The sequence below is a fragment of the Somniosus microcephalus genome, chromosome 9, assembly GCF_052327205.1.
Source record: "Somniosus microcephalus isolate GS21.2 chromosome 9, FLI_Smic_1.0, whole genome shotgun sequence".
NCBI classification, from domain to species: Eukaryota; Metazoa; Chordata; class Chondrichthyes; order Squaliformes; family Somniosidae; genus Somniosus; species Somniosus microcephalus.
Genome location: NC_140995.1, coordinates 128,075,446 through 128,102,210, shown reverse-complemented (window position 1 = coordinate 128,102,210; position 26,765 = coordinate 128,075,446). Strand labels below are relative to the sequence as shown.

The 26,765-nt window shown below is 43.4% G+C and overlaps 1 protein-coding gene across 1 annotated transcript; it reads right to left on the bottom strand.

Moving 5' to 3' along the window:
• On the bottom strand, window positions 1–26,643 carry LOC147112675 (vesicular inhibitory amino acid transporter). Its single transcript, XM_085998206.1, has 2 exons — window positions 26,383–26,643; window positions 1–1,469 (listed from the first exon to the last, which is right to left on the bottom strand). The coding sequence occupies exons 1-2, from the start codon at window positions 26,641–26,643 to the stop codon at window positions 318–320; spliced, it is 1,413 nt and encodes a 470-aa protein (XP_085854332.1). The 3' UTR covers window positions 1–317.
• Between the last annotated feature and the right edge of the window lie 122 nt (window positions 26,644–26,765).

The following is a 26,765-nucleotide window of genomic DNA, read 5'->3' as shown; positions in this document are numbered from 1 at the left end:
CAGGCCTAGCGGCCTCTGGATCAGTCAATCTTTGTAGGCGCAAAGCTGGCGAGCTGCCTCTGGGCGCTTGTTTAGGGCAGGCATTAAAATGGACCTTGCCTCACACTGCAGCTCTCGGACATGAAGCCTGTGCATCCCACCGGCATCCCACCTGGGAGTTAAAATTCCCCCTTATATATTTGTCAATAAGAACAAGAAATTATGATAAGAAAATGAACCAGGCAGAAGAAGAACAAGTAACACTAATCAAATGCCAGGCTTTGTATTTAATTATGTTAGATATTCAATTTCAGCAGTCAAAGGGTTAAGACACACATTTAACTTCTTCTGAAAGCATCAATTAGCTCCTTCACTGAACAGAATATTCCAGAAAGACCACAAAGCAATCCGAGGAGGAAGATGGAAATGTCTAGGAATCTTTCCAGATTTCCTAATTTATACCAGAGCAGCCTCAAGTGAAAAAGTGAAGGAAGCAGAAAAGTCATAACAGCTCCTGTAACACTGCCTGTTAGCCCCATTAGGAGGGCAAAATGGGGCATAAACATGGACATTAGGAGGGTTAATATCAATAAACAGCCTCGCAAAACAAGTGCCCAGACGTGAGCCTTCCCATCCTCTGAGCTTGGATTCAAAATACTACTTTGTAAAACTTCAGCAGCTGCATAAAAGGGCAGTGGATAGGAAAGGAGAGCTTTGGCCACTAAGCACACATTCACCAACATCTGCAGGGTGAATGGCAGATTATCTGTGATTACTTCCTTTGTTTCATTCCCCCAGGTTAAAAATGTGACAAGGACAAAGACTGTTTTAAAGATACATGCAGACAAATGAGTCCAGGTCAACATGCACACAAAGTTATCCCTGTTTTTCATGCTGCCTTCCAGAGTGGGCAGGAAAATCTGTGAAGTGTAGCTGAAAATGATAACGCCAACAGAAACCAAAAACTTTTCAAAATCCACGGCAAACTGGACCTTTTTCCATGACCATTTCCGCACTTGTGTCATACAATAAGTAATCACAATGAACGTAACAACAAGATGGACGACAGAACAAAGAAGACTCAGCTTTGATACAATTTGAAGATTTTGTATAAAAAGACATGGGACCAGCATAACAACTGCTATTATAAACCAGGTTTCTTCTGACATTTGCATATGTGGGAAACTGTGGAACATGAGTTTCCCACTTACCACCAGATACAAACTGCAGGTCATAATTAGTTCAACTAGCTGGGCAAAATTAACAATTTTGCCTCCTAGTTTCGGGAATAATTGCTTGCAGCAGGCATTGGCAATGTCTTCATATGATGTCCTCACTCTGACATGCTGTCCTTCTTCATTTTCTTCATACAAGCAGGCAATGAGAATTTTGCCAGTATAGCAGCAGATAACAGCAGATAACATGATGAGAAACAACCCGACATATCCACTGTGCAGAACAGCGTACGGCAAACCCAGGACAAAAATACCCTGAAGAAAACAAAAAACAAGACCTTTCAAGCAAAATTGTCTGTTATAGGAAGGTAATGTGTTACTATTAATAATATATTAATTTATTGGAGTTTCTTTCTTACATGTTGCCAATTGACAGGAAAGAAAAATGCAATGGATCAAATCTGTGAAAGCGAAGGTGGTTGCAACTCTTTACCATGTAAAGGAAATTAGCCTAGAAATTATTGTTCAGGACATTAGTGTAAGAATGTCTCACTGTGTGGCATTCCTTGATCTGCTATTTGAATAGAGTAAATAATCTGTTTCTTTTAAACGGATTAACACCTCAATTAAAGTAACAGATAGGAACGTTGCATATGTTTATATGTTAATATTGCAAACAGTCATTTCCAGGCTAATATAGTATTATATTTATTGGGAGGCAGTAATTTTTCTCAGAAATAATCAAAGCCAATGAATTATACCAAACGTGAAGGGAAATGTTCCTTTGTCATTTTGCTTCAATCTATAAATAGTTGTTAATACTGTAATTCAAACTTAATGAGGCCAGCCAAGGAAGATGTAGCTTCAAGACTCATATTCATTAACTTTGCTTGCACAGTGTTCTTGCATTTATCCTTTATTAATATGCCCACAAGGAAGCTGTGCACAAAAATTAGCATGAAATATTAATAAATCACATCAATGATAAAAATAATGATCAAACTCCACACTAAAAGTTTTCCTTTTTGAAACTGATATTGAGAAGTTGTCTACATTTCTCCAGATTATTGTAGTCCTGAATGTTACTTTTACAATAGCTTTGCAAACCATCTGAAGTCACTGCAACAAAACCATTCACTGATCTTTGAGGTCTCAGTTATAGGGAAACACTGGAGAAACTTAAAAGAAGGGGCCTTCAAGGTAATCTTTTACAAGTATATGATTGGGAAAATTAGTCTTGATTTAATTGTGAGAATAAAACAAGGGGGTCACAGGTTCAAGCTGGTAAATTGAGAACGCTTTTCCTCATGTTGTAACAGGATTGCTGCGTGTCTTTGTTTTTCTATATGATGCAAAGTAAATTGCAAAATTCTTTTAAAAAGTTTTTAGTTAACGTTTTGTATTTAAACTATTACCAGATGCTTGATTTTTTACTCCAGAGAGAGACAAAGATGGTGCTTGCTTTTATTTATACTGAGAATTTAAAAATAATTATTGATTATAGAAAATGTATATTCAGGCTATAATACTGTTTGAGGTTGTTTCTCCAAATGATTTGAAAACAAGCTGGTAGATGAATTTAAGAAGCTTTTTGAGTAAAATGTCATTGCTTTTACTTCCGAGGGTCCAGTACAGAAGGAAAGACAAAATGGGTGATTACAAAACCGTACTGAGAATTCAAAATTAATAATTGTTTGCAGGAGGTTTTAATTAAGCAGCTATACTAGATATTAATTTATGCAGTGTAGTGGATAAAATAAATACAAATTAAAAACACATGCTTCATCTTCCCTGGGGAGAAGTCTTCGGTTTATTCTTTCACTGGAGGTGAGCGGCCTCCCATGTCTTCCATTACCATCATCTATTACTCATTGTGAGCAATACCATGTGAGATCTGCTAGGAATATAAGATTGTTCATCTGTGTGCACTTCTGTTGTCACACTTCAATGTCACACTATGTCGTCATAGCCAGGATTCTCCTACCAGCGACAGTGTTCCAGCAGGGTGGGACTTCCGCCCACCTCTCCAACACTGCTGGAACCCTGACCCTGCTATGCATGGTGGGCTTCCTGGGGGATTTCCACTGCCAAGAGGTAGGCTGTCACTTCTCGGCTGAAAATCATGGCAGTGGTTCAGTAGGAATGTTGCTGCAGCACCAGAAGAGGTGGTTGGGCAGTTAATAGGGCAGGAGTACCCAGAAAATTGTAAGAGCTGTCTCAGTAAAGGCCTTGGTTGAGACTGGTGCCTTTAGCAGATATGTGATGGAGAAGAGGCTTACTTCCAAGGGGTGGACCTCAAGGTCATTACCGAGACTTTCTGGGGTCTATTGTCAACCTTCCCCATGTGGCTCTGGGAAGCGGTAGTAACATGGGCAGATGGGAGAGAAATCACCACAGACCTGAACACCATGTGGCAGTGAGGGAAGGAATGGTTGGCAGCGATCACGGCAGGAGCGGGGAGGGAACTGCAGGTCAAGTGGTGAGGAGGCAGTAGATCTCACGGCCTGAATTTTCCTTTGTTCTCCATCGCATTTTAGGCAAGATTGTGGAGGAGACTTGAGTCCCATATTTCACCTGCCACACTTTCTTCATTGGCTTAAATGTTGGATTCATAAAATAGTAACAAATGAGAACAAAAGAGTTAAGAAACGTGAAAGCAAAACGACAAAAGTGGCTACAAAACTACCAGTGAGAAAGTACTAAGGACATATGGAAACAAACAATCCTGACTGACCAATCTTCTTCTTCTTAGGCAGTCCCTCGGAACCGAGGATGACTTGCTTCCACATTAAAAATGAGTTCGCAGGTGACTGATGAGTCCAATGCGGGACCTACAGTCTCTGTCACAGGTGGGGCAGACAGAGGTTGAAGGGGCGGGTGGGTGGGGTGCTTGGGTTGACGTGCGCTGCCTGCGCTTGGCTTCCGCTTGCTCCCGGCGAAGAGAGACCAATAAGGAGAACCTAACACTGGAAAGGGCATCACATCAAACTCAAAAATGGCACTCTCAAAAGCCAAGAAATCCCTTTACAAATGTTACACTGTCTGTATGACATGCTGCTTTTTATGTTACCACCCCTCACCTCAGCTATATCTCAGTAATGTATGGCAAGGAAATGATCCCCACCACTTCCAAAAATTATGCTGCAGGTGAAAAAAACTACTTTTTCTGAACCCATGGGTGCTGAGAGAGAGGCTGCAGGTTGCCAGGGAACAAACATGCAGCAATGATACAGACATTGTGTATTCCTACTGGATTCAGACACAGGTCTATATATTTTGAGATGTGAGGAAGTACTGGCAATCATTGTTCTTGTAGGCCAGGATTAACATTATGATTGACAAAATAAATCAAAGGTCCTCTGTTAGCTTATTGTAAACTATTCTAAGCCTGCAGTATCAATCATCATTTTAAACCATCCAGAATGCCTACAAAATGACAGTCCTATCCTTTTAGGTCTAACTGTAAATTTGTAATCTTTCTTGACCAAATTTATTCCAAATAAATTGAACATTACTGCAAAGTGGAAGCAAGAACAAATACTCTACTGTAGCTATATTTTTAAATTTAGATTTCAAATCAGTTTGTCTTTGTATTTGTTCTGATGAAAAGTTCGACCCAAAACGTTGACTCTGTTTCTCTCTACTCGATGTTGCCTGACCTGCTGAGTGTTTCCAGCATTTTCTGTTGTCTTTGTATTTGTTGTATTAAATAGATAAACAAGAGCAACAATAGTGGCTTATTTTCATGCTTACTTCATCCATGTGAAAGTCAGATTTGCGTGATTCATGAGGCTTTCTCCCCCGCAATTAAAATACCACTATTGGTGCAGCATTCTATTTCTATACATATCAGTCCCACCATATAAAAAAAAGATGGTGAACATAAGAATTAGGGGCAGGAGTAGGCCATACGGCCCTTCGAGCCTGCTCCGCCATTCAGTAAGATCATGCTGAGAGCCAATTGTTTTATTTCCGTTCCTTTTTAATTTTGTTTGTCTCTGTTTAATTCTCCTTGAACAACATCCTCTCAGGCCTTTGCCACTCTCACACTTCATCCAGCAGTTAATAGGTTTGCAATAGCAGACCTTGATGACTTGTCCTCCAATTCTCCATCCTTCTCTAGGGAACTACCTTCCCTGATGGTATGGTCAAGACTGACAACTCACCATGGGGAAGATTTTCACTGTGTCATGCTCATTAAATCATAAAAGTGTTCTTTATAAATGTGTTTATGAATTCTCTACACAAAACACACAGAGGAAATTAGAGGGGTATCTTGTTATGATATAAGCTTATGAATCATTTATGCAAATTGTAAGAGAAGGCCAGCGGAGAGTGCTGTGTGAGTGTAAATAGAGGAAGAGCCAGTGCAGACTGGTGGGAACTGGTATAAGAAGAACACACCAGGCTGGGGAGACAGGATGATAATAAATGAAGTACCTCAGAATAAAGTACTATATCTAAGTTTATATTCTAATACAACAGATGTTATTGGTCTTAATATATTTTAGTGAGTGTGCCACGGAATCTTTGATTAAAAGCATAGGCACAATCAACAACACCATGATAGTAGGGAGGGTGGAGGCTTGCCCACATGCATGCCCTACCGACATGGCCTTGCTTAGTGAGCCAACTGTCATTCAATACACTTGAACAAATTTCTCTGAATCAGTGGTTCTCAAATGTTTTGGGGCTAGACCCTACTAAAACATTCTCAGCCTTTCACATACCTCTATGAAAATGGTAGCGGTAAATTTACAAAAAAAATGTTTCTCTCCTTCTCCATTTCTATTTCTTCCTTCCTCCTTCGTCATTATTTTGCTCTCTTTCTCTTCCTTCATTTCTGTTTCTCTCACCCTCTTGCTTTATTCCTGTTTGTCTCTCTTTCTCCTTCCCCACTTCTGTATCTCTCTCTTTTGCTTCTGTTTGTCTCTTTTTTCCACCTGCACTTCTGTTTCTCGCATTCTCCTCCTTTGATTCTGTTACTTCCCTGGAAGCAGTGATTTAGGGTGAGGTATGGTTTTATGGGCATTGGCAGCCCACTGGTACCTTGCCCAAGTTGCCAGGGTTCACATGAGCCTGAATGGTGTGTGTTAGCAGGCTATTTATTTGACTGTAGCAGACAGCCATCAAGTTGAACATCCAGGTACGTTCAATCCCCCCTCCTATGTGGTGCTCTGACAGGGCCCACTGTATCTCCAGCATGCTCTCCTTGCTGCTCCTGCTGCTGTTGCTCTTGCTCTTCTTCCTCTTCTGTCCACAATTGGGTTTCCAGAATCACTCCCATTCCTCCTCTCCTCACTCAACCTCCCTGAAGGCAATGAATGAATTCAGACAAGAATTTGCCAAAAACCTCTATTATTAGCATTTTTTAAAATGTGTTCATGGGATGTGGGCGTCGCTGGCAAGACCAGCATTTATTGCCCATCCCTAATTGCCATTTCAGAGGGCAGTTAAGAGTCAGCCACATTGCTGTGGGTCTGGATTCACATATAGGCCAGACCGGGTAAGGATGGCAGATTGACAATTAAAGCATATTGTTGTGTTCAATATTATTGTGTTGTGTTCAGGCTGCCTAACCCGAGGTCCCTGGGAAAATGGCACCGGCAGCATCATTGAGGGGATGGTAAGTCTTTCCCTGTGATTTTAGGGGCCCTAATGTCCTGTTTCCACCAGGCGGGAGACCTGAACATTCAGCTCAGTGTCTCTATGGCACAGGAAGACTTGAAGCCAAGCGCAGTCCATTCAATTTTTGGCAAAGGATGGCAGAAAGTGTAAAGATCCTGCAATATTAAAGAACTAGTCATTACTGTGAAATGTACCGAAGTCTTAACACATTAATAGTAGAAGTGTGGTGTCTCAAACACATTTTGGAAATTATGAAATTATGGACGTTCTGTCACGTCTCAGGAGAGATCTGCACCTGCAAGAATTTTTGTGAAGTAACCTGCAGGTTACCTATTAGTCAGTGTAAAAGATACCTAGAATACAAATTTATTGTGAGACAAAAGCAACTCTTTAGTATTCACAATTTTAGAAAAGTTACAACAATTATTAATTTACATATTTTAAAAAGATTTGTTAAAAATATTGCAACTGTCAAAACTTTGCATAAAGGTTAATTTAAATTGTTTATTTAGAATTCTGATTAATTTCTCATGTAAATGCTGCAGTTATATAACAAAAAGATGTTACCTGTTGATTTGAAAGATAGTTTATTGGGCAATTATGGCCATCTTGTAAGAAGAACACATGATTCTTAATGAGTGCCCTGGGCTGTGAGATCATTTGCTGAATAAGTCTAACCAAGTTCAACATTAATCTTATGCCACTGCTCATAAGTTGAGACTGACCAGTTTTTAACGCTATTAAGCCATAATAGTTTATCTCTTCTAACTTTAAAAGTTGCCTAGCAAGCTCATATTCATGTCCTCTGTTCTTTCTATTTTACATAGTGGTGCTATTGTAATTTATTATATTTACGGTTTTATTATTTAAAAGGGGAGTAAATTCTACTGAATTGTCCCATATAAAAGAAACTGCCTGTACTTTTACTGATATTCCTGGAGTGGGCCTTTGGCGTAGCGGTAGCATCCCCGCCGCTGGGCCAGAAGGTGTAGGGTTTCGAACCCCGCTCCAGACAGTCCCGGCAAGTGGAGTTGGAGCTCCGGCTCTAAATTCTGGGTTGACATCCAGCGGGATACTTGCGTCCATGGGTGTGTGGCCCCCCACCTCGTATGGGTTGTGGGAACCCGTAAAACCCTCCCGCCATAGGACTAACCACCCTAATGGCTGGTCCGAAGATGGTTACGGTCACGGAAGGAGCGTTAATCGCGGCCAGAAATCCTTCCACCACTTCATACAGTTCCCCAAAGGGAACAGTATGAAGACACGTACGACGATGACTGATATTCCTTTTGTCACATTGGACCAGATTCTCCAGCAATACCATGATTGGCAACTTTGATTGTAAATTCAGTCGTCTAGCTGTCGATATGTTCCTCCGCATTTTCCAGCATTTGTAGTTACAATGCGCTGTAGCTAGTATGGCTGCAAAACAGAAGTGGTGTGGCTATTTTTTCCCAGCGTTCCACAAATACATGCACTGGGTGGCATTTTAAGTTATAAAATCATCTTCTAATGCGAACCTGAAATACGGCACTCATCCAGAGTGTTACTCCCGCCAGGCTCATCTCTTCATCGTGGAATCAACCGGTCAGCCTGATTCCATTTGGAGCTCGTCATGAGTACAGAGGTTCCATGGGTGTGCCGAGCCTGTCCTCTAGTCTCAGACCAGCCCATGTTTAATAGTTTGACTGAATTTAAAAAAAATGATCTATTAGCTATAAAGCATGCTGCTGTCAAGCCACTTGAGCCAGTACTTTTAGCTCTGAATGCAGTGGCATGAATAATGCTGAGAATCCATTGTTTTCAGTGGCGGGAGGTGGAGCTACGAAAATTAGCTGCCGATTGATATTGATGTGGGGTAACTGCGAAGCAGCGCAAAAGTCGCAGGGAAATATGGAGCGACATAAGTTAAAGCCTAAATCACTTAGTCCGTAATTTCCCCTTTTTTTTTGCACCGTTTAAGGGTCTCGATAACATAGATGCACCATTTTTACATAGAATTACATCGGATATACGGCACAGAAACAGGCCATTTGGCCCAATCAGTCCATGCCAGCCTTTATACTCCACTCGAGCCTCCTCCTGTCTTTTCTCATCTAACTCTATCAGCATAACCCTCTACTCCCTTCTCCCTCATATGCTTATCTAACTTCCCCTTAAATGCATCTACACTATTCGCCTCAACTACTTCCTGTGGTAGCGAGTTCCACATTCTCACCACCCTCTGGGCAAAGAAGTTTCTTCTGAATTCCCTATTTGATTTCTTGGTGACTATCTTAAATTGATGGCCTCTAGTTTTGGTCTTCCCCACAAGTGGAAAAACTCTGTCCCTGTCTACTCTATCAAAACCTTTCATAATTTTAAAGACCTCTGTTAGGTCACCCCTCAGCCTTCTCTTTTCAAGAGAAAAGAGACCCAGCCTGTTCACCCTTTCCTGATAGGTTTAACCTCACAGTTCTGGTATCATCCTTGTAAATTGTTTTTGTACCCTCTCCAATGCCTCCATATCCTTTTTATAATATGGCGACCAGAACTGTACACAGTATTCCAAGTGTGGTCTAACCAAAGTTCGATACAAGTTTAGCATAACTTCTCTATTTTTCAATTCTATCCCTCTAAAAATAAGCCCCAGTGCCTGGTTTGCTTTTGTTATGGCCTTATTAACCTACGTCGCTACTTTTAGTGATTTGTGTATTTGTACTCCGAGATCCCTTTACTCCTCTATCCCATTTAGATTCTTATTTTCCAAGTGATAGGTGACCTCCTTATTTTTCTTACCAAAATGTAATACCTCACACTTATCTATGTTGAAATTCATTTGCCAATTATATGCCCATTCTGCAAGTTTATTAATGTCTTTGTGTAAATTGTTGCAGTTCTCCTCAGTATTAATTATCCCCCAATTTGGTGTCGGCTGCGAATTTAGAAATTGTGTTTTTGATTCCAAAGCTAAATCGTTAATATAAATTGTGAACAACAGTGATCCCTGCACTGATCTTTGTGAGACCCCACTTCCCACCTTCAGCCACTTTGAATAGCTACCCTTTATCCCTACTCTTTGCTTTCTGTCTTTCAGCCAGCTAGCAATCCATTCTGCTACTTTTCCCCTGACTCCACATTCCCTGACCTTATTCATTAGTCTATATTGTGGTACCTTATTGAAGGCCTACATTACCCTTGTCTAATCTCTCTGTTACCGCTTCAAAGAATTCAATGAGGTTGGCCAAGCAAGACTTTCCCTTTTGAAATCCACGCTGACTATTCATTATTATATTTTTGGTTTCTATTTTCTCCTTTAGTACAGATTCCATTATCTTTCCTACCACCGATGTTAAGCTGACTGGTCTATAGTTCCCTGGACATGTTCTATCTCCCTTCTTAAATATATAAATTATAGTGCTGTAAGTCTCCAGGTAAATCTGGGCCATTATTTCTTACATTGGCCTGTATTTCCCGACCCCCACGGGTGTGTATGAGGTGTGTACACACCCGTAGGGGCCTCGCAAGTGCCGGTTTCAGGCATGCGAAGCACATGCGCTGAAAACCGACACTTCCGATCTTGACAGATCATCCACCTGCCCTGGAGAAGGGCCTCCGCGGGCAGAGAGTTCCGCTTTCTGCAGAACCTCCACCCGCTGAAAATCTTTAAGAATCTTACACCTGGTAAAAGCAGGCATAAGGCTTTTACCAGCATAAGTGTTTAAAAAGGTAATTTTTTTTTCATTCATTTATAATTTAAAAATACTTTTAAAAAGGTAAGTTTATTTTTAGCCCCGTAAAAAAAAAAATTTCAAAAAATTAAATTTTTGTTTAAAATATTTAATTTAATGTAATTTTAACTAATTTTAAATACGTGATTACAATTTTTAAAAAATGTTTTAGTGTGTTTTTTGAGTGATCCCCATTCATACTTTTGACAGGTCTATGCAGAGAGACCTGTCAAACGTGTGCAGGGGGATTCCCTTCTTTGATTGGTTCCCCATGGCCCACGTGATCCCAGGGATGCCTGTGAACCGCCTGAGCCCCTGGGATACCTGGGCCTCTGCGTGCGCGCATCAGGAGAAGCCTAGGATCGGAAGTCTCGGGACCTACGGAGCCAGCAGGTAAGTGCGTAGATTTTTCCAGATCAGAGGCATCCACATGCAGGACGCCTCCGATCGGAAGATCCGGCCCATAATTATTGCTGGTTAAAGGCAGCCAGGGAGCAGACATTTTATATAAATTCCTCCTTATGCAATATCATAACAGTTCACTCCACACTGATCACGATTACTGGTTAACACCCTGTTATATTTTAAGAACATCTTGTGAGGGTATCCTCAATCAGGTCTGACCTGCTGAACATATAGGGGGAAAAATTCAGTTGCTTTGTGCCTTCCGTTAGCGCCTTAAGAGGGCGCTAATGGGGCGCAAAGCAACTAGCGCCCAGGCGCGGCGATGTTTGTGCCGCTCACGAAATTAACTAGACATTTTGCGGCGGCGCTAAGCACTACCACCACAATCTCCTGCGCTGGCAGATCGTGATGTCAGCCGAGTGCGCAACGCCCCGGTAGCGCCCCGGAGCGGATATTGAGTGGCGCCCCCTGCCTTACCACCTGCCGCTAGCAACGACAGTTTGAGGGGAGCGTTTTGCAGTCAGGAAGGGACTGGGGGAGCACTATTTAAAGGCAACTGCTTCCTGCCTTTTTTTGTTGGTGACATTTTTGCACCACGCATTCTGAGAGAGAGAGAGAGAGTGAGAGACTTCTGGAGAGATTCAACGCTGTGTGAAGGATTTTTGGGTACTAAGCAGCACTTTGCAGGTTCATTTTGATTTGCCCTTCCTTGTTTTGATTTAGAAGAGACTGTGGGGGCTGCACGCTGAGCTCTTTCCCATGGCCTCTCCATTGTTCTTCCCAGCAGATTTGATGTACAGGTCTCTCCAGGCTGAGATTCAAGGCTGCAATGAGCAGGGTGTGGATGGAGAGCAAGATCGACCCTCCCCTTTAAGAACTGGCCGGCGCCAGTGTGTCTGTGTTCCATTGCTGACTGACATCACATGAGCTTCGCCAGCGCTCTGAGTTAGCGCCTCGCTCCTCGGCCTTTGCGCCTTAAGACAGGTGTGTAGCGCCTGATTTAGCGCTCCAATCACCTCCAGGGGCAAAAAAAGCCAAGTTTGCAGTCGGAGGTGATAATTAGCGCCAGGCGCTAAACATTGTGCACGGCCGATAATGGCGCCCCAAACGGGGCGATACTGAATTTTTCCCCCATAGCATTTAGGTGATCAGAACACTATAATCTTCAAACCGTTTGAAGTCCAAATCATGAACAATTGGGACTTGCATGACATGGCAACAAGAAAGTGAAATTTGTATTAATAGCCTTCATTACCAATCACCTCATACTGCGAAAAACATTTGTTATCCTATAACAATCTTCTCAGTTACAAACAATAATGGTTAGAAACATAATTCAAAGATACATTAATAACAAAGTTTGAACAAATAATTCTAGTTCTGAAATGGTAACTAGGATAGTCACCTCTGACAAAGTTAAAGGTATATAGAACTTTCAAAAGGATGCTTTTATTTAAGAGCCAACCTAATTGTTGTAAATGATAAAGGGGGAAAAATTGTGTTGCTTTGCGCCTTCCATTAGTGCCCAACTCCTCTTGAGTGCCGGGCTGTTTTCCCGGCACCCCGCTCCCTGGTGGTCCAGCAGGGCCCTGGTGCACACTGCGCTAGGCCCCTCCCTGTTAATCTGGGGGGGAGGCCTGTAATACCATGGCACTATGTGCCGACGCGCGTAGCGCTGTTGCATGTAGCACCGCAATATTGAATGGTAGCGCCTCAGGAAGAAGGGGGAGTGCTTCCAGTAGCGCCCCGACTCCTGCTTGGGGCGCTACCACTCAATTTACGGCGTGGGTGTGCTAACTTTTTCGGGGCGCTAAAAGTAGCGCCCTAGCGAAGTTAGTGCCTGTAGTGTATGCGCCTTTAAGAGCCCCATGTGTACTGTAATGCCAGTAATGGCCACTCGGGCTATATAAGCCTGTATATTGTGTTGTATCAGTTAGTTCCCCTCCAGACTTTGTTTAGTAAACACCTATGAAACCAACTCCTGTCTTCAGTGTCTCTATCAACACACAGACACAACAGTGGCGACGAATTGGAAACGGACTTACCTGCAATTCGGCAGCACCTCAAGGACATCGATTCCTCTGCCGTCCAAAGTTGAAGAAAAATCAAGAAAAAGAAAAAGCTGTAGTTTCACCAGCTAGCCAAGCTGGTGGCAGGTACTGCAATAATCCTTCCTGGGCGTCGGGCTGGGGCTCCAGCGGCTGGCTCTACAGCTGGGCCAAGCAGTGAAAGCGGAGGCAAGCAGTAACAGACGGGGAGGGAGCACTCGGGAGACGGCCGGCGCTGCGAGCAGGTTGGCGTTCAGACCTAGAGAGAGAGTCCAGCGGGAACGAGTCTCCAACTGTAAATAAATAAATAAAAAGAACGGAAACCGCGGGAAACAGCGTTGTCATCGGCAGCAGCGGCGGGGAAACGCGGGAAGTGCCATATCTTTTCTGCAGAAAAGAAAGAAAAACGCGGGAAGCGCCATTTTTTTTCTAGGATGCCTAAGTCTGGCAATATTGATGCTTTTGATAATGAGATAGAGGATTGGACCACATATGTGGAAAGAGTGGAGGTATATTGCACCGCAAATGGAATAGAAGATGAAAAAAAAGCTTCAGTACTACTAAATCTAATGGGCGCAAAGACATACGGGCTGTTACGAAATTTAATCACTCCAGCCAAACCAAAGGACAAGAATTTTAAAGAAATTGTTGATACCCTACAGGAGCACTTAAACCCAACACCGCTGCTGATAGCGGAACGATTCAAATTCTTCAAGAGAAATCAACACAAGAATGAAAGTAACGCTGATTACCTCACCGAATTAAGAAAGCTATCAAAACACTGCCAATTCGGGGCAGGACTAGCAGATTATCTTCGAGACAAATTCGTCTGCGGTCTCTTAAGTGAAGGAACACAGAAAAGGCTGCTTTCTGAAAAAGATTTAACACTAGACAAGGCTTTCAGTATGGCTATATCATACGAAGCAGCCGCAAGAGGAGCTGCAGAGATACAACAAAAGACACAGGACTTCGGCACCCATGAAATGACACAGGGTTTCGGGAGATGTTATCGCTGCGGCAGATCCACCCATGACCAGAGGGACTGCTGGTTCAAGGACAAAGCATGCAGGCAATGCGGAAAGATTGGACACATTGCACGGGTATGCCGATCTGGACAAAAAAAATCCACAGACAGGAAAAAAAAATCAATAAAGAAAAGTACAGAAAGGTACAAATGATGACGGACAGTAGCTCCGAAGACCAGAAGAGCGATAGCGACTCCGAAAACAAGAGACTAAGCTGTCTCAAATGACATAATGTAATTGCCAAAGATGATTACCAGACCATTTGGGTTACCCTCACGATAGCAGGGACCCCAGTTAAAATGGAGCTAGATACAGGATCAGCTCTGACCGTCATAAATCGACGGGATTACGAGCGGCTATTTCCGCATATACCTTTAAAAGACACATCCATTATCTTGAAAACATATACGGGGCAGAAAGTATACCCCAAAGGAAAAATAAGGGTGCCTGTTGTATACAACGGCAAGGAAATACAAAAGTTGTATTTATACATTCTACAAGATGGTGGTCCACCGCTGTTGGGATGTGAATGGATCAGGAAAATACATTTAGACTGGCACTCCATTCAGGCACTGACGGTGACCAGTAAGAAAAAAAACGATGATGACGTCATACCTGAACGATTAAAAGACATCTTGGCCAACGCCAAAGAAGTGTTTCAAGAGAAACTGGGAATCTTGAAGGGCATCACCGCCTCAATAAAAGTGGAAGATGCGGCAATTCCCAAGTTTTTTAAGGCAAGACCGGTGCCATACGCAATTCGTCCAACAGTCGAGGCAGAGCTGGAGAATTTGGAAAAGGCAGGCGTATTATCCAAAATAGATTGGAGCGAGTGGGCAACACCCATCGTTCCAGTCATGAAGAAAGCATTGAATAATGATAAATCTGAAGAACAGAGAAAAATTCGCATCTGTGGAGACTTCAAGGTGACTGTAAACCCAGTCCTTCACACGGTACAGTATCCTCTTCCGAGGATAGAAGATATTTTCGCCTCACTATCCAGAGGGAAACGTTTCACCAAAATTGACTTGGCACAGGCATATCTACAGATGGAGGTTGAAGAGGCCTCTAAAAAATATCTCACGATAAATACATACAAAGGTCTGTACCAGTACAATCGACTGGTTTTCGGAGTAGCATTCGCTCCAGCTATCTGGCAAAGAGCTATGGAGCAAGTCCTCCAAGGGATTCCGGGGACTCAATGCTACCTAGACGACATCCTTGTAACAGGAGAAAATGACAACGAGCACCTTGCCAATTTGGAGCAGGTGCTCACTAGGCTGAGAGAACGGGGCCGACGAGCAAATCGCCCCAAGTGCGAATTTTTCCAAAATCAAATATCATATTGTGGCCACATAATTAATAAGGAAGGGTTGCATAAGTCACCTGAAAAAATTGAAGCGGTCATAAAAGCCCCAGCACCTGAAAATGTTTCACAATTAAGGTAGTTCCTGGGATTTATAAATTACTATCATAAATTTTTACCAAACTTATCAACTCTTCGACACCCTCTTAATGAACTGCTACAAACAGGAGTAATTTGGAAATGGGGCGAAGACTGTAAACGTGCCTTCCATAAATGCAAAGACTTAATCACGTCCAAAGAAGTTTTGGCTCATTACAACCCATCACTGCCAATCAGACTGGCGTGCGATGCATCCCCTTACGGCGTAGGAGCAGTATTATCGCATAAATTCCCTGATGGCTCGGAACGGCTGATAGCTTTTGCGTCACGCTCATTGAACTCAGCTGAGCGTAACTATGCCCAAATCGACAGGGAAGCACTCAGCCTTGTATGGGGAGTGAAGAAATTCAACCATTACCTACACGGACAAAAATTTACCTTGTTGACTGACCATCAGACCCTCATCTCCATATTCAACCCTAAAAAGGGTGTTCCCATTATGACAGCGCAAAGGCTACAGAGGTGGTCCCTTTTTCTAGGGGCACACCAATACAACATAGAATACAAAGGATCAAAACAGCATGGGAATGCTGACGGGTTATCGCGCGTACCGTTGCCAACGGTAGAAGAAGCACCTACCGTAGACCCAGTGGAGATTTTCCACTCTACCATAGTCGAATGTCTACCAGTAACAAATTCTGCCATTGAAAGGGAAACTAGAAATGACCCGACTCTCTCACGAGTCTACGATTTAACAGTGAAGGGATGGCAAGCACATGGCGAACCACTGTTGCCAGCATTCTCGCAAAGAAGAGAACAGCTGTCAGTGTGCCGAGGAACCTTGATGTGTGGATCCAGAGTGGTGATTCCACCCAAACTCCAGGATAAAGTTCTAAAGGAGCTTCACGAGGGGCATCTGGGTGGAGTGAAAATGAAGAACCTAGCCAGGGCGTTTGTATCGTGGCCAGGTATCGATGGAGACATTGAAGAAATGACCAAGAGCTGCCTAGGATGCCAGAAGGTCCAAAACGCTCCACCCCAACCCCCTCTACATCCATGGGAGTGGCCCTCATCTCCCTGGCAAAGGGTACACATCGACTTTGCTGGTCCATTTATGGACTCAATGTTCTTAATCGCGGTTGATGCACACTCCAAGTGGCCGGAGGTAATAAAGATGTCCTCCACCACCACGGAAAAATCCATCACAGTATTAAGGACCATATTTGCCAGGAATGGGCTGCCGGAACAGATCTGTTCTGATAATGGACCGCAATTTGTGTCCGAAGAATTCAGGAAGTTCTTAAAAAACAATGGGGTTAAGCACTACACGTCCGCCCCATACCATCCCGCCACCAATGGATTGGCTGAAAGGTTTGTCCAGACCTTCAAGAAGGCCATAAAGGCCATGGGTAATGAAGACATAAAACTTCAGCACAAGGTGGATAACTTCTTGTTCGCATACAGGAATGCAACACATATGGTTACAAACCAAACTCCCGCCATGATGTTCTTCAATAGAAGCCTAAGATGCCGGCTGGATTTGATCAAGCCCAACATCAGAAGGGACGTGGAGAACCGGCAATTTCAAGGCATGAATGAAAGGCCAACTAGAACCTTCCAGATAGGTCAAAAAGTTTTGGCCCGGGACTACCGTACCGAGAAATGGCAGCCTGGAACTATCTGCACACGACTAGGACCGCTGATGTATACCGTGGACATCGGAGAAAGCATAATAAGGCGCCATGCTGACCAAATCATAGAGTCATCCGAAAAGGGACAACCTACACCACAACTCTATACGCCTAACGATGAAGTAGAGATACCCATATCTACCTCCGATCCGGTGATACTGGAACCCGATGAACCCGACACTGGCATTCAAGCCGAATCAGCCTTGCCAAAAGAACCTACTACACCACCAGAAACTACTACACCACCGAGGCGTTATCCGGGCCGAGTCAGGAAGCCTCCAGAGAGACTGACTTATAATTAATTAACTGCAGCAATGTGTAGATTATTTTTCTTGTAACATGTAATTAATAATTACTTGAAATATTATGCACTGGTTGGCTAAAAGGGGAGGAATTGTCGTGTATGTGCCTTTAAGAGCCCCATGTGTACTGTAATGCCGGTAATGGCCACTCGGGCTATATAAGCCTGTATATTGTGTTGTATCAGTTAGTTCCCCTCCAGACTTTGTTTAGTAAACACCTATGAAACCAACTCCTGTCTTCAGTGTCTCTATCAACACACAGACACAACAGTGCCCCAAAGGGGTCGCGACCGAATTTTTCCACCAACGTGTCCAAGTTGTACGCCTTTGCCTTTTTAATTAGATGTCCCTTTCAGAATGAGCAGCAGTGTGATTAAACAGGAAGCTCAATTAGAACAATGAAGGCTGAGCCAAAATTTCATGTTTGAATCACAGCCTGGATTGATATTAATGCTTACATTCCTGAATTTTATTTTGGAACACCGACAGCAGGACAAACTGTCAGCTGTAACACTAATCCAAGGAAGTTCTAGGAGAAATGCTCTAGGAATTGCCTTAAATGCGTCCTCAGAATGGAATCCGTAGTCATACTGAATGCTGGGAAAAGACTAATGCCAATGAAACCACAAAAACTTATACAAACAAAACATTCCTTACAAGCCATCAAAACCACACGCCCATAGATGGGTTGTTAAAAGGGACGTAAAAATGTCCTTCCTTAGCTGGACCTGTGTATCACCCCTGTGTTAGCAAAGACCCGAGAATCTAAGGAGTAAACGAGTGACCTGACTGGTGCTTCATTGATTTGAAGATCATTGGGAATACTAACATGGCTGTGTGAGGTGATTGACAGTAGAAGGGCTGAACTCTTCTAACACATGTCACTCAAATTGTGGTCTACAGAATTGAAAAGGTTTCTTTGGAAATTAAGGACATATAGGATAGTATTTTTGACATTAAAATCCAGTTCTTAGTTCTTAGTTCAATTCTAGTCCTTTTAGTAGTAGAAAGTGTCGGACTACTTTGTCTAGACTATGTAGCAGGGCGCCTCTGTATAATCAGAAACTGTACCTCTGATAGAAAGAGAGAAAGGTTAGAGAGGTTAAGATACCTGTCAGATACAGGCAGATACAAGTGTATCACCGAGATGCACATGTTCCCCTGAGATCAAGTAAGTTCAGATTTAAGCCAGCTGGGCATCCATGAGGCGCTGTGGGCCATCAGCAGCAGAATTGTATTCCACCACAATCTGTAACCTCATGGCCCAGCATATCCCTCACTCTACCATTACCATCAAGCCAGGGAAACAACCCTGGTTCAATAAGGAGTGTAGAAGTGCATGCCAGGAGCAGCACCAGGCGTACCTAAAAATGAGGCTCCAACCTAGGGAAGCTGCAACACAGGACTACATGCATGCTAAAAAGCGGAAGCAGCATGCTATAGACAGGGTTATGCGATTCTACAATCACCGGATCAGATCAAAGCTCTGCAGTCCTGCCACATACAGTCGTGAATGGTGGTGGACCATTAAACAACTAACGGGAGGAGGAGGCTCCATGAATATCCCCATCCTCAGTGATGGTGGAGCGCAGCACGCGAGTGCAAAAGACAAGGCATGAAGCATTTGCAACCATCTTCAGCCAGAAGTGCCGAGTGGATGATCCATATCGGCCTCCTCCTGAGGTCCCCACCATCACAGAAACCAGTCTTCAGCCAATTCGATTCACTCCACATGATATCAAGAAATGGCTGAGCACACTGGATAGAACAAAGGCTATGGGTCCTGACAACATCCCGGCTATCGTGCTGAAGAGTTGTGCTTCAGAACTAGCCGTGCCTCTAGCCAAGCTGTTTCAGTACAGCTATAACACTGGCATCTATCCGACAATGTGGAAAACTGCCCAGGTATGTCCTGTCCACAAAAAGCAGGACAAATCCAATCCAGCCAATTACTGCCCCATCAGTCTACTCTCAATCATCAACAAAGTGATGGAAGGTGTCGTTGAGAGTGCTATCAAGCAGCACTTACTCACCAATAACCTGCTCACTGATGCCCAGTTTCAGTTCTGCCAAGACCACTTGGCTCCAGACCTCATTACAGCCTTGGCCCAAATATGGACAAAGGAGCTGAATTCCAGAGGTGAGATGAGAGTGACTGCCCTTGACATCAAGGCAGCATTTGACCGAATGTGGCATGAAGGAGCCCTACTAAAACTGAAGTCAATGGGAATCGGGGGGAGAACTCTCCACTGGCTGGAGTCATACCTAGCAAAAAGGAAGATGGTGGTGGTGATTGAAGGTCAATCATCACAGCCCCAGGACATTACTGCAGGAGTTCCTCAGGGCAGTGTCCTAGGCCCAACCATCTTCAGCTGCTTCATCAATGACCTTCCCTCCAACATAAGGTCAGAAATGGGGATGTTCGCGGATGACTGCACAGTGTTCAGTGCCATTCACAACTCCTCAGATAATGAAGCAGTCCATGCCCACATGCAACAAGACCTGGACGACGTTCAGGCTTGGGCTGATAAGTGGCAGGTAACATTCGCGCCACAGAAGTGCCAGGCAATGACTATCTCAAACAAGCGAGAGTCTAAACAATGCCCCTTGACATTCAATGGCATTGCCACCACCAAATCCCCCACCATCAACATCCTGGGGTCACCATTGTCCAGAAAATTAACTGGACCAGCCACGTAAATTCTGTGGCAACAACAGCAGGTCAGAGGCTAGGTATTCTGTGGCAAGTGTCTCATCTCCTGACTTCCCAAAGCCTTTCTATCATCTACAAGGCACAAGTAAGGAGTTTGATGGAATACTCTCAACTTGCCTGGATGAGTGCAGCTCCAACAACACTCAAGAAGCTCAACACTATCCAGGACAAAGCAGCCCGCTTGATTGGCACCCTATCCACCACCTTAAATATTCACTCCCTCCACCACCAGCGTAACGTGGCTACAGTGTGTACCATCTACAAGATGCACTGCAGCAACTTGCCAAGGCTTCTTCGGCAGCACCTCCCAAACCCGCAACCTCTTCCACCTAGAAGGACAAGGGCAGCAGACGCATGGGAACACCACCACCTCCAAGTTCCCCTCCAAGTCACACATTATCCTGACTTAGAAGTATATCACCGATCCTTCATCGTCGCTGGGTCAAAATCCTGGAACTCCGTACCTAACACCAGTGTGGGAGTACTTTCACCACACGGACTGCAGCGGTTCAAGAAGGCGGCTCACCACCACCTTCTCAAGGACAATTAGGGATAGGCAATAAATGCTGGCCTTGCCAGCGACATCCACATCCCATAAAAACGAATTTTAAAAAAAGTCAACATATGGCTACCAGTGCAGAAGGGGAATGAATATTGGATAGCACCTCTACAGACGGAGGTTCATCACGCTGATATCTCGGAATACTAGCACCATCATCCCAGAGGAAGGTGAGGCAACCAGTTCATCCATGCCTACTGATTAGGACAAGGTTAGATAAATTTATGGAAACACTGCTAACTGTAAGCATCTATTCAATGGACTGGCTCTCTAATGCTGTTAACATCTCAGTTATTTAAGGAGTCTAATCCCAAATGAATCCCACCAATTTATATCACTCTGAGAAACTGATCTCAACTGTAAATTTATAATCAGAAAGTAGTTAATGCTGAATTATTGTGACATAGTTGAACTAGATGATGTAAGATAGTTTTACGAGCCAAATTTACGCATCATTCACTGATGGTAAACCTCAGCTGTTTCCTCGAAAAGTTAAGATGAAGGGTTAAAGATTTGTCTGGTATCCTTGATGAATATTCTTGTCAGTATATTAATCCCAGTACTCTTACAAAGTGCACTCTGTCAGTTACTTAAGGAACAGTTGTTAAGAAGTCAATAGCTCAGTTAGTCCTCATCGACAGACATAACGAATCATAGACCTAGAAAGCTACGAGCGGAAACATAGGGTGGAAAAATTTACTTTGTATGCTGATGCTACTATTTATGCTCTATGATATGCTAGATTGCTTTATTTTAATTCGTCATTGATCACTCATGATCAATTGTGATTGACTGAGGTAAAGGCCCGGAGTTTGCGGTCCAGATAACGGCGAACTGGCAGCACTCGCTGTCATTCCCCCTTTAAAACTGACTGCAACTTCGGGACTTGGCGCAGGTGCATGTGGAAATCCTGAAGTTGCAGTCTGTCATTTACTGCTCCCACACAGGCTGCACTATGCAGCGCCCCCCCCCCCCCCCCCCCCGCCAGCAATCAGTGAAATCTCACAAATCAGGGAAACTGACGAAAACTTTGGCTCTTCCGCAGTAAGTACACTGTTAAATTGCCCACTAAAAGTTAGACCCAAAGTGATTAGGTATAATTGGGGTTTTAACAGCGTATTGATCGCTAAACAAAGGTTATGGGCCTGAAAATTATAATTTTGTGCAGTGTGAAATTTATCCATTTTAATAAAAATTAAAATTTTAAAGAAACTTATTAACAAATAATGTTTTACATGTTTTTAAAGGTTTGTTCATCTTTATTTCAGGTTTGTCTTTTCCCCATGTGCGAGCCCCAATATTTATTTTGCTCTCTCTAACATTTTTTAAAAGTTAGAATTTTAAGAGCTCACCCACTTTCTTGTTGGCTGTCTGAGAATTCTGTGTTTTGATTGGCTGCTTAGACAGCTTGTTGATGTCACAGCAGCTCCCACTATACTTCGTTGATTTGAATTGAACATCGGAAAACCTGAACTTTTCGACACAGAGTTCGCGAGATCTTTGTGCGAAGCTTACTTCGGGGCCAGCGGCGAATGCCTTTGCTTCGCTGCTGACTGTAGATTCTGGGCCATTGTTTCATTTTTGCTATGCTAGCAAAGAAAAGGGAATATGTGCTTGGAAAGTAATTTTTCTTCAGAATTTGTTTGGAAAGAGCCTAAAATGTCTCCTATTATCAGTCTCATTGATTGATATGTCAAAATGATACTTTTCATATGTGGTTGGGTAGGCTGCCAGTCTCTGCCACAGACTGACACAAGGAAATACTAATTGAGGTTTCTTACTTATTAATGAATGTGTGCTTTAATTGCAGTTTTGAGCATTTAAACTAATGGTTCTACATAAATGTGCTCAAAATAGAATGCATTATCAATTTTCCCTATGTTTGACTGGGAGAAGTTGAGACTTTATAAATTTTACTCAATTCCAACCAACCATTTATAGTTAATGGCCTGGAAATTGCTGCCAATATAAAACATTGCGCTGAAGGCAGTTGATGGAAGGGGACATGGTGTCAGGACATTGCTGCAAGGTAAAAATCAAATGAGAATGCTTATGCGCTCAAATCATCAGATAGGCTAATTAAGAGACCAGATTGATTTGTTCTCAGTTTCCAGGTTTCTGGCCACGACAGGGGTTGTAATCATGGCTCCTGTAACACCAGAATTGACACAGGAGGAACAGTCAGTGCAGGAAAGGACTGTCTGGGAAATTAAGTGACATGTATGGAGCCCTGTCGCTCTGCCAAACAATGGATCGCCCATTTCAGACACAGTTACCTGGTTAATGACAGTAAAGATGTGCCTAAGGAGGTTTAAGCTTAGCAATGTGACGGTGACAAAGTTGAGCCTTCATGAAATCTTCCAACCAACATGTAACGTCAGTACAGGTTTGCCAATGCCTATTAAAATCAGTGTGGTCTTGAATTTTTAAGCACCAGGCTCATTTCAGGCTACATTGGGCACATCTGCTGTGTCAGTCAGTTTCCTGCTCACAAATGTTTCAAGGAGGTACATCATTCTCAACCTGTCTGCAGCCTTTGACACGGTTGACCACACCATCCTCCTCCAATGCCTCTCCTCCATCGTTCAGCTGGGTAGGACTGCCTACACCTGGTTCCAGTCCTATCTATCCAGTCGTAGCCAGAGAATCACCTGCAATGGCTTCTCTTCCCACTCCCACACCGTTACCTCTGGAGTCCCCTAAGGATCTATCCTTGGCCCCCTCCTACTTCTCATTTACATGCTGCCCCTTGGCAACATCATCCGAAAACATGTCAGGCTCCACATGTATGATGATAATAACCAACTCTACCTATCACCACTTCTCTCGGCTCCTCCACTGCCTCTGATATGTCATGCTGCTTGTCTGACATCCAGTATTGGATGAGCAAACATTTCCTCCAACTAAATATTAGGAAGACCGAAGCCATTGTCTTCAGTCCCCGCCACAAACTCTGTTCCCTAGCCACTGACTCCATCCCATTCCCTGAAGCTGAATGAGACCATTCACAACCTTGGCGTCCTATTGGACCCTGAGATGAGCTTCTGACCCCATATATGCTCCATCACCAAGACCTCCTACTCCCACACCATAACATCACCCATCTCTGCCCCTGCCTCAGCACATCTGCTGCTGAAATCCTCATCCATGTCTTTGTTACCTCTAAACTTGACTATTCCAAAGCTCTCCTGGCCGGCATCCCACCTTGCACCTTCCATAAACTTGAGCTGATCCAAAGCTCTGCTGTCCGTATCCTAACTTGCACCAAGTCCTGTCCACCCATCACCCTTGTGCACGCTAACCTACATTGGTTCCCATCCGGCAACATCTCAATTTTAAAATTCTCATCCCTGTTTTCAAATCCCTCCATGGCCTCACCCCTATCGCTGTAACCTCCTCCAGCCCTGCAACCCTCCGAGATCTCTGTGCTCCTCCAATTCTGGCCTATTGCGCATCTTCAATTTTCATTGTTCCACTATTGACGGCCTTGCCTTCAGCTGCCTAGGCACTAAGCTCTGAAATTTCCTCCCTAAACCTGCCTGCCTCTCTACCTCTCTCCTCCTTTAAGACACTTCTTAAAACCTACCTCTCACCTGTCCTAATATGCGGCACGGTGTCAAATTTTGTTTGGTAACACTCCTGTGAAGCGCCTTGAGATGTTTTACTATGTTAAAGGTGCTTTATAAATGCAAGTTGTTGTTGTTGTTGTTGTTGTTGAGGTCACAGATTCAGCAGGACCAGTGACTTCATCACTTTTGCCAGTGATCAATGGCAGCAACATGAGAGATCAACACAATTCTGCAGAACTGCTGGCTTCCCATATTCCAGAGTCATTAACTGCACTCATGTTGCTAATTAGAAGTGACGTATTCCTAGTAAAAATAAACATCAAAATAAATAAAATATAGCATACCATGCAATAAAGTGAAAGTCGGGAAGGAACCTGAAAAGAGCAAACTGTGTTGTTCCACATACAGTAATGGCGGTCACCAGGCGAGCTTTCACATTTTTCTCCCGGATTGCTCACAGCAATGCCCAGGAGATTTCTATCCTGGGAATTTGGAGGTATACAATGCCAGGGCTGAGCAAGTGAGTCATCCACATCTGAGACTGTGACGGCTGACTGGTGTTGGCTACCTCCTCCTATACCTGGTACATCAGGCGCCTTTGGGGTAGGGGGACCGGACATATGTCTGCCTTTCCACCCTGAGTTCTTCCAGAACAGTTTGCAGTTCCTGAACAATCAAGGTGGTTTTTCACATCCCAAAGCACTTCACAGCCAATGAAGTGCTCTTGAAGTGTAATCATGTTGTAATGTAAGGAAACACAGCAGTTAATTTACACACAGCAAGATCCCATAAACAGCAATGAGATAAATGATCAGGTAATCTGTTTTAGTGATGCTGGTTGAGCTGCTCGCTTCTCATAGGAAGGCTGTTCAGACCCTCGTGTCTATTCTACCATTCAATTAGATTGAATGGCTGATCTGTACCTCAACTCCATTCATCTGCCTTTGTTGCATACCCCTTGATAGCATTACCTAACAAAAATCTATTGATCTTAATCTTGAAAATTTGAATTGGCCCAGCATCCACAGCCTATTGGGGAGCAAGATGTAGATTTCCACAACCCTTTGAATGAAAAAGTGTGTGATTTCACTTCGAAATGGCTGTAGTTTTTTAAATTATGCCCTCTTGTTGTGGATTCGCCCACCAGAGGAAATAGTTTCTACCTATCTACCTTATTGAAACCCTTTATCATTTTAAACTCCTCAATTAGAACACCTCTCATCCTTCTAAACTCAAGGGAATACAAGCCACATTTATGCAACCTGCCCTCATAATTTAACCCTTTAGGCCCTGGTATGATTCTGGTGAATCTGTGCTCTACTCCGCCATCCACTGGCTCACTGTATGGGTTAGAATTTCCACAGCTTTGTGGACCACAGACTGAAAACGGCAGTGATGAGTAAACCTAGCAGGAGTACATTCTCCGAGAAACTTTCAGTCACCCACAGTTTGCCGACCAAGGCTAAAACTTTTGTTGGTAACTGCATTTCTGAAACTGTCCAGCTAAGTTATCTGTTGAGGAAATCATGGTGAAAATACTGACCAAAATGTTTAGATAATATATCTTGAAACAAGAACGGAAAATGCTGCAAAGTCACAGCAGGTCCAAGATAGAACGGAAGAATGTGAAGAATATCCTAGAGATTTGGCTCGAGAAGCAGAGTGAAGCCTCGTTCCATCCAAATCTCACCCATCATTCTCTGACATCGATTGTTGGCAATTACTGTTTTTCTGATTAATTCCGCTTATCCTTAGTTGCTGACTGCAGAATTGTTGAATCTGCAGGATTAAATGTACCAAATGAGTGTATACTACAAAATAGATACAAATGTGAGGCAAACTATTTCACCTGCAGATACTGCGTGTACCTCAGCTCCCTCTCAGTCCCAACTATTGCGTTTTACTAGTTTATTACTTACCTTAAGGATGACTTTAAAGTTGTCCATTGACCTGCAACACGAGAGCCAAATCTCTGTGACAATCTTGATAAATTCTCCCATCTGCATTGTCATCAGATTTTCTTTTCGAACATTTTTTGTAGCATGTTATTTGACTTATGATCTTTAAATTAAATTGGTCAGTATTTTCAAGATGTGTTTGTTGAAAAACGCGATGGTACATTGGTGTTTAATAATGATATATTAATAGGCAGAGTGGAACTTGGAGAGCTTGCCTGGATGGCGTTGGTGACATTCCAGCCGGCTTCCCATGTGCTGATGTGGGGACCAGCATGTCGTTGGTCAGTTTCCAAACGCTGTGCCCGATTCTCAGCTTCACCGGGGGACTCCTGGTCCACCACTCTCCCCTGAAGGATTTCGGTACGATCCGTATTCAGTTCCTCCCGCTTTGCAAAGCTTAAGTTTTCTTCGTCTACTTGAAATCCATATCGGTGCTTTTTGAGCAAGTTACTTATCACGTTTTGGAAGTTGATCATAATCTTGGAAGTGGAAGATACTCTTTTTAAAAAAAAGAGACGTAACGAAATACTGATGTTAGTTCTACCTGAGGAGCAGAATCTTCAAAGGCGTTTAATGGTCACCCCCCCAAAAAAAGCAG

What these genes read in the sequence shown, in the direction of transcription:
- LOC147112675 (XM_085998206.1), bottom strand. Translation starts at nt 26,643, where the DNA reads ATGATCAACTTCCAAAACGTGATAAGTAACTTGCTCAAAAAGCACCGA. An exon ending in ATGTCACCAACGCCATCCAG is followed by an intron (nt 1,470 to 26,382) that starts GCAAGCTCTCCA and finishes TGTTTTCTTCAG; the next exon opens with GGTATTTTTGTCCTGGGTTT.